At 36.8% G+C, this 8,436-nt stretch overlaps 2 protein-coding genes across 2 annotated transcripts; one reads left to right on the forward strand and one right to left on the reverse strand.

Annotated features, from left to right (window-relative positions):
• Window positions 1–81: 81 nt before the first annotated feature.
• LOC126371294 (uncharacterized) lies at window positions 82–2,261 on the reverse strand. The gene is made up of 9 exons (XM_050016599.1): window positions 2,168–2,261; window positions 2,017–2,059; window positions 1,884–1,936; window positions 1,639–1,797; window positions 1,343–1,523; window positions 711–961; window positions 472–630; window positions 272–389; window positions 82–172 (listed from the first exon to the last, which is right to left on the reverse strand). Exons 1-9 carry the CDS (start codon window positions 2,219–2,221, stop codon window positions 135–137), a joined length of 1,056 nt encoding a protein of 351 aa, XP_049872556.1. The 5' UTR covers window positions 2,222–2,261; the 3' UTR covers window positions 82–134.
• A 32-nt stretch (window positions 2,262–2,293) lies between these two features.
• Window positions 2,294–7,383, forward strand: LOC126371278 (lipoma-preferred partner-like). Its single transcript, XM_050016566.1, has 3 exons — window positions 2,294–3,598; window positions 3,994–4,229; window positions 4,908–7,383. The coding sequence occupies exons 1-3, from the start codon at window positions 2,816–2,818 to the stop codon at window positions 5,146–5,148; spliced, it is 1,260 nt and encodes a 419-aa protein (XP_049872523.1). The 5' UTR covers window positions 2,294–2,815; the 3' UTR covers window positions 5,149–7,383.
• Window positions 7,384–8,436: the final 1,053 nt, after the last annotated feature.

The following is an 8,436-nucleotide window of genomic DNA, read 5'->3' on the forward strand; positions in this document are numbered from 1 at the left end:
GATATATATATGTATATTTTGCTTTGCTGCATTTATGTACAGGCAAGTAGAAAAGTTAAAACTAATTATTATTTATAATTTAATCATCAATCAAATGTGTTAATCAACAAAAAAAAACACATTCTCAAAGCCAATTACTTCTTCTTCATCACATCTTCATCGTCAGAGAATACTGTAAAAAGCAAAAAAGAAGATTAGAAGTGTTCTTATTCTTAATCGCCATTAAAGGTTGTACATGTATAATCACCTGCCAACATAAAAAAATACTTACTGTCAATAGGCACACCCATGTCTTCGGTAGCACCTTCCATACATTCTGGACACAAAGTGGTTTCGCATGGATTTTGGGTTGTCGTAGGGAAAGATGGAGTCATTTCTATTGGTGGTGGCTATAAAACAAAGGACAACACAACATTTTATTTTATTTGCCATCTTTAAATATTATATGATAAACTGAACACTATTCGTTACCTCAAGACGGTAAAGATAAGATAAGCGACAAGGATCCCACGTCGTGCAAAGAGTTGCGTTATGCATCATATCTTTTCTAGGTTCGTCACCAAAGTAGTCGAACGTAATAACAACGTTGTTATCTATTGCGCAGAGGTCTAGAAATTCATCGACTGACACCTACATACAAAAAAAACATAAAATTGAATATTTAATAATTCTTAACATATATTGTGGAAGCTCAAGAAATGTTTCGTCACCTTTGTTTTATTCCCACAGTCGAGAGTTCCATTCTGGAAGTAATTGTTTTCTCTGTCTCCGTTTCCTAGACAGAACATCCACCCTTCGTGGAAGGAATATTCAATCGGCGCTATTTCAGCTTCAATGCAAGGGTCAATAGGAATTTGTATGGAAGACTTTCCGTAAGTACATTTTCGTTCGTGCATATTAGCTTGTACCCGATATGCATCTAGATCGGGTTCTGAACCAGGAGGACAATGGAAATAATTCCCTGAAAATTTATGAAGAGAATAAATAGTAATTCAATAGCAATAGATTCGCTCCTATTACAAAGCTGGTGAGGACTGGGTGTATATCTATACAGCTTTGCCTACCTCTTCGGGTATACAGGCTAGATGATGTTATGTTAGAGATCCTTAATCAATATTTCGCTTTCAAAATGTCTTATACACAGTAATCACTGAAACGAAGATGCAACAAATGTGTTAAAATAATGCAATAATAGCAAAATCAGTGGGCGTAATGTTCCCATAAGTCAAAGTATAAACATGGAACGGATGAGAGAAATCAGATTAACGGTGGTTTGGCATGATCTATAGATGAGCAACGACCAGTGACAAGATAGAAGAGGAACAAACCCGAGAGAACTCACCGTTTTGAATAATGTAAATAGTCTTGTTTGTAGCACTAATGACGGTTCTAACAGTGAGGCCGTTGCCACCGCTTTTAATATTTTCCATGAGGACTTCCTGCGCTGCACGCTGCTCCCTGGACCACTTCGCCGCTTCCTCAGCTAGAATTTGGCGGCCTACCTTCCCTGGTGATTGAGTAGACTGAAAAATGTATATTACTATACTAAATAAAAAGTTAGGATAGGACCGCACTTCACCGTACCATAATAACAAGGTTGCACATTATTGTCATAAAAAGATAGATCAAATAGTTTACCTGTGGAGGATTCTCCATGATAACGTGTGGGCGGCCAAGAGTGTGTTGCCAGATCAACTGTGCCGCCATTTTGTACTTGGAACTGTGATGTAGAGGTTGGATTTGTAGGATCCCATACCAGGCTAACTCTCTATAGACACTGTCTGGCAGATAGCCCGTCTGTGTAAACGTAATAAATAGATAAGTATCGTAATAAATAGGTAATTATGTTAAAAACTACATACCTACTTATATTTGAAACTCACCGGCATAAAATCCATATGCCATTCTTCTTCACTTTGTTCGGTACTGTAATCCCCTAAAAATAAATTATTATAAATGTTTTTATAACTATTTTACAACATACAACAGTTAATTTTAAAAAGAAGAGGAACTTACCATCTTCTTCGCTCATGAGTGAATCTGAAGATATAGGTGTGAGCTAAAATGGAAACATATTTAGTAGTTATTTGAGTATACAACGTAAAACTTTACCTTTAATATTACATAACATATTTTTTATCCTTTATTTTCAATGTTATTTACTCACTTGGAATAAAATTAAAAGAGAATATAATAAAAATGGACCAAAATACGATCCCATTCTTTATTTTACAAGTGGATTAGACCCCTAGCTACATTGAATGACTAATATGCACTGCATTTCAGTTTTTTAATCAATTAGTACAAAAAAGCCAGCCATAAACTTTTGATTGTAGCAATAAACCTGAAATTGGCTTACACTAACAAAGTTAACAAGCAATTATTCTTCAAACAAAATAACAGAGTTTAATGTTTCTCACTTTATTATTATTATTTACTTATTATAACTAATTGAATAAGAAGAGGTGATGGCGCACTATCTATGGATGTTGCAATCATTTAGAGTTTTATATCTAGCAGTAGATTAGCAGAAAGTAAAAAAAAATCGAAATTTAAATCAGATCGAAAACCATGTGTTGTATACAAATAATTGATTGTAAAAGTCAATTTTGTTTCCGACTGTACTAAAAATGAAACGAAACGCTATCATATTTTTTTTCAGTGTTGTTTATTTTTGTATAGCGAAACGCGGCGCCGCCCATCATCTCATCTGTCATTTTTGCATCAAACAAGGTAATTAGCGAGTAACGATTTTCTTTGATTTATGAATAAAATTAAAACCTTAGAGTGAGTTTTTGACTAAAAACCTGTGAAAATGAACACTCTCGATAAGCAACTGGCCGATCTGCGTATCTACGCAAACGAATTGGATGCCAAATTGCAAGATGATATTAATGCAGCAAAGATGAAACCTTCTATTCCGCCCAAGAAAAATAAAGCTCCACTGCCTCAAATACCTCAGAGTTACACTGTGAAGTCTGCGTGCGAGCCCTCGTACTCATCGCGGCTGGAGTACGGGAGTAAAGCGAGTTCTACATACTCAAATTTGGTGCCAGTAAAAAGTTGTATAGTGCGGAACACGGCGCGAGTGCGGAGTGGCGATGTGCTTTTATACAGTAACTTACTGCCTCCGGGAGGTACTAACCACGTTTATTCCAACATACCGATCCAGCGTCACGTCGCTGAGGGTATTTACGACAGGGACACACGGTCTGAAGTTTCTAGAATCAGTGATTTGGGCGCGCAGTCTAACTACAGCGAACTCCGGCGGCCGGGGTCGGCGTACCCGCCTTCCTCGGCGTCTATCAACGCGCAAGACTTCTCCACTTATGGTGGATCTCAGACTTCCTCCACATATGAGTCGTTGTATGAGCCAATAAACCCTAGACCATGTAGTCAACTGTCTGGTACCTCGTTATATAGTGGTTATGTTGGGCCAACAACGGAACCTACACCAGAGCCTGACGATGAGCTGTACTGTGGCAACTGCTATCATTGTGGGGAGAAGATCATGGGGGAGACAACAGGATGCACTGCCATGGAGAGAATCTATCACATTAAATGTTTCTGCTGCCAGCATTGTGGGATCAACTTACAGGTACATTTAATAATATATATCTACTGACACACATTTGGTTTACTACATTATCCCAGGAAGAGGAAATGACTGAAAACTAGCACTGAATTGTGAGAGCATGGTTCCATCACATGAGTTATTTCTTTTTGCCCATATTCATAATAAAATAATATTCATAATTACCTAGTTCTTATAGAAAAATATAAACTATTACTGGCAATAAATTTATTTTATTGTTATTCTTACTACAATTAATGATCTCAATATTTATAAATAAAATAGTATGTTGTAGGTAGTTATACATTTTTATTTGCATCAAATCAACAATATTTTTTGTTATAAAAAATAGTATCTTTACTATGGGATGATATATTTCTCTACATAAAAACATTAATTTATTTATACAAATTTTCCAGGGCCGACCTTTCTATGCAGTGCAAGGGCGCGCATTATGCGAGCGTGACTACTTAGACACACTAGAAAAGTGCTGTGTGTGCAACTCTCCCATCCTAGACCGGATCCTACGAGCCACAGGCAAACCTTACCACCCACGGTGCTTCACCTGTGTCGTTTGCCAGAAGAGTTTAGACGGCATACCCTTTACTGTAGATGCTGTGAACCGCATACACTGCATTGAAGACTTTCATAAAAGGTGAGGGTTTGTTATTAAAAAAACAAAAGACAAAATATTTTATTGGTTGGAACCGATCCAGTGGAAGATGAGAGGCTGTTGGTTCGGAGGTGAGACACATAAGAGATATGATAAAATGCACGATAAGGAAAAAAGTTATAACTAAAAAAACTTGTCAGCCTTTTAAGTCTTATTTGGAATCCCTCCCACACAGACTTAACACATTCATTGTGCAATGTTATTTTTAATAAACACATTGGAATTTATGTACAATAAGGTGCAAAAGTCCAGTCAGTTTCTTGCAAAGTAATAAATTAACTGGTTGCACTTAAGACCTCCTGATTACATGTTGTTTCTGTAATAGACCAAAAAACCTACAAAAACATATATTTTTTAATTATGACAACTAATAGTTCATAATTTCACTACTGTTTACAAATAATTCGCTGGGCTCAGTGACTGCACTTTTGCTCTTTGATTATACATAGAAACACTATGGCAAGAAAAAATGCCCCACATATGGGACATGCAAGTTCGAGTTTCAAATTTATTGCCTCATACACAGTGAATGTGTTAATTTGACGAATACTTATTTTATTTTATACATACATAAGTTTACACCTATTTCCCGCTAGAGTAGACAAAGACCACGAAACTCCACTCTCTTGAACCATATTTTATGGTCTTCTGTCTGTGTAGATACGCCCCCCGATGCGCGCGCTGCCACGAGCCGATCGTGCCAGAAGGCGGGGCCGAGGAGACGGTACGTATCGTGGCGCTGGACAAGAGCTTCCACATCGCATGCTACGCCTGCGAGGACTGCGGCGCGTCGCTGTGCTCGCGGCAAGAGGGCCGCGGCTGCTACCCGCTTGACGACCACCTCTACTGTCGCGAGTGCAACGCGAGACGCATACAGGACCTCTCCAGGGAAATCAACTAGCTCCAAGGTTGTGTAAGCAAGAGTATAAAAAGAAATATAGCCTAATTTGTGAATCTGGCCTAATAGTTTGAAAAGTGTAGCGTTAACATGGTAGGCGCTTGTGAATCAGGTCTAATAGTTTGAGCGCTACCAGGCGTGCATCGCAATTTTTAAAACAAAGTGTAAATATGCAGCCGTAGTATGCCAGGCGCGTCACAACATGGGCTTCAACCTATAGACGCATTAGGGGCAGCAAGCAAGTCTTATCTACATCGATAAATTTATTACGATGTCCACTATATGTATTGAGTCGCGTCGCGCCTAACGGCTGCCTATGTTCTAATGTATAAACATATAAACTGTGTAATCCTCGCCTGTTTCGGCCTATCCCAAGAGCTATGTAAGTATTTCACCCCATAATTCTCAATGGCCTATGAAATATTGTAAAAAAAATTGCAATAATGAAAAGTTTCACCTTACGCCGACTATTGTTACAACGAGTCTTCAAACTTTACGTCGGGTTTGGTATAGTACAGTCAAAAGCATAATGGAATAACTAAGAAGTAACTTACACACTTATTAGTCCCTATTGTGACTGAATAGTGTTGTTTCCTAATCTATTAAGGAATAGAAAAGGACACAATAACTAATCACGAGGTTTCCAGGATTTTATGCCTGGTTAATGGCAATAAGTTCGTCCCCGATCACATGGGGCGTCATGGGACAAACATGTCGGTGTATACAGGGTGTTAGTGACATCGTAACAAAAACTTTGAGGGATGATTCAGGCCATGATTCTGAGTTGATATCAAGTGGAATTTTCCGTCGCAAAAGTATGGAACGGAAAATAATTTAAATAAGTTCTAAAATTTTCATGACTTCTCAGACAGGAAATTCCACTTGATATCGACTCAGAATCATGGTCACTAACACCCATACATACTTGTATGGCTACTGTATGTACTTGTATGGGGTGTAAATGACATCGTAACGAATACTGAGAGGGATTATTCAGCTGATTATTCTGAGTTAATATCAAGTGGAATTTTCCATCGCAAAAGTATAGAATTGAAAATAATTAAAAAAAAACTAAAAAAATAACATGAATTTTGCGACGGAAAATTCCACTTGATATTAACTCAGAATCATGGTCTGAATCATCCCTCTGAGTATTCGTTACGATGTCACTAACACCCTGTATACTATTACATTTCAGCCTAAGCCACGGTAAACAATGACTAATATTGTGAATGTTGTCATCTTATACATAATTATCAGTATGTAAATTACTATAACTTCTTTCCCACTTTATCTATACCACTTGAAGTAGAGAAAGACCCGACGAACTTTACGTCTCGATGTAAAGAGACTAGACTTAGTTTATGTACAAGAGTAAAGCAGTTTTATAAATCTGCCCCGTAACATGATATATATATGTATACCACACGCAACGCAATAGATGAGTCGACCGTATTAGCCACGCGATAAATGAATTAACTAATTGTATCGTATCGCGCGTGCTTTATATCAGCAGCATGCTTGTCACGTATAAGCCTAATAATTATAGTGTATATGCTAGAGTTGTTTCTGTATAAAGGTAGCATTGTATAATTATTGAATATTACACTAAACATTCCTAATGCATTTAAATGTGTACTATTAATAAAAGGCTGTGTAGCTCTCACCATTCACGTATCTCTAGCGACATAAATGCAGTATTACTTTAAGATGTGATTGTATTATAGGACTTACTATATACTTGTATAAAATATCTGCACTTGTTTATTGTAAATTGTGCCATGTAGTTACTATAGAAGCTAATAAGAATTTGTCGGTTGTATTATTTTACAAGTTCGTTAATATACACGTTTATAATTTAGGAGGTAAGTTCGTACTTTTGTACTTAATATTGTTGGTAAGGATCCGATATATTTACTGTTGTCCTTTTAAGCACATTGTCGTTTAAACTTTGCATTTAATGAATTCTTGCCATCTAAATTAAAATATTATAAATGTAATCTGCCCGTTGCGTGCCGCCCGTATGTCGCACGAGACGCGATAATGAGCCATTACTTTGCAAACTTCGCCTCCCACGCGATATGCGGGCTGTATGCTACGGCTCCTGATCTTTATAAGGCGTATATATAAAGCATGTAGGTATGCTAGTCACCTAGTGTACTATGATTGAATATATGTCGTTTATCTGAACAATTAATAAATGTAGCTTTCGAAATATACTCCTATCATATTATAAAATGTCGTTTTTTTTTTCTAATTTTTAAGTTGTACGTAGAGGGTAGGTAACGAAATAAAGTAAAACAGTAAATAAACCATTCTGTTTTAACTATTTATTTTTTTATACTATACAAGACATTTGTATTCTCAAGCGCCTCTTACTTGACTCAAGTCGTCACTTACAAAACCTAACTACGACTATTTATTACAAACAACAAGAAGACTTTGGCTTCTTCACAAAAAGACTTTTAATACAACTTCATTGCGACCATTTTTTACAAGTAGAGGTATGTATGACACGAGCAAATGCAAATTTTACACAACTAGAAAATACAATTTTATAATGCAGCAGACATTTAAGTGCTATTCTGTTGCTGCCAAGAAGTAACGGCGTAGCAAATTATTTTTGTTGCAATTTACACGACCGTTTGTTCTCATTAGTTCCAACGTCGACCTATTGAGAATTAAACATTTCATTTATTACTGCATGTAAATATTTTAATTTCAAAATTGTGCATAGGTAATTCTGCTGCAACTCAATAATAATCCTGACACCAGGGTTGGGTTGAATCCACCTTATAACCCATACGATAGAAGATTAGGTAGACGTTGTAAGGGGTGTACAGAACATTCCAGAATTAAAAAACACTGCAGCGCACGGTTGCCGAAGTCAAAGCAATCACGTAACTCCACTGTGAGACTTATTCTCACTAGTTCGACTGTCGAACGAATGAGACAAACATTACGACATTCCAAACAACACTTAGATGGCAACATATCTTGAAACATTTCCCTCAATTGTCCTCTTTGGAGTTAACATCAGCATCACCCATTACCGTTCACGCGCCATTCAACCTACAGTTATCACATTTTCTTAGAGGCTAAGGAATATTGAAATTACAAGAGATTTTTTTACAAAGATAAAATGTAGATGTAGCACTGAAAGCTATGAACATTTGTTCAAATTCTGTGGTTCCAAACCATAAGATTGTTTTATTAGATACTATAACGCATGCAATGCCAGTAATTGTACATAGTTGTTGCCTAAAGCAACTATAGAAAAGTATATCTGTC

This window comes from Pectinophora gossypiella, chromosome 12, assembly GCF_024362695.1.
Source record: "Pectinophora gossypiella chromosome 12, ilPecGoss1.1, whole genome shotgun sequence".
In the NCBI taxonomy this organism is placed as follows: domain Eukaryota; kingdom Metazoa; phylum Arthropoda; class Insecta; order Lepidoptera; family Gelechiidae; genus Pectinophora; species Pectinophora gossypiella.

Excerpts from the sequence above, each read along its gene's own strand:
- LOC126371294 (XM_050016599.1), bottom strand. The coding sequence starts at position 2,221 with ATGGGATCGTATTTTGGTCCATTTTTATTATATTCTCTTTTAATTTTA. Across the intron at positions 1,798-1,883 it reads GGCATATGGATTTTATGCCG|ACGGGCTATCTGCCAGACAG; the intron begins GTGAGTTTCAAA and ends ACGTTTACACAG. Across the intron at positions 631-710 it reads ACTGTGGGAATAAAACAAAG|GTGTCAGTCGATGAATTTCT; the intron begins GTGACGAAACAT and ends TTTTGTATGTAG.
- LOC126371278 (XM_050016566.1), top strand. The coding sequence starts at position 2,816 with ATGAACACTCTCGATAAGCAACTGGCCGATCTGCGTATCTACGCAAAC. Across the intron at positions 3,599-3,993 it reads ATTGTGGGATCAACTTACAG|GGCCGACCTTTCTATGCAGT; the intron begins GTACATTTAATA and ends CAAATTTTCCAG. Across the intron at positions 4,230-4,907 it reads ATTGAAGACTTTCATAAAAG|ATACGCCCCCCGATGCGCGC; the intron begins GTGAGGGTTTGT and ends CTGTCTGTGTAG.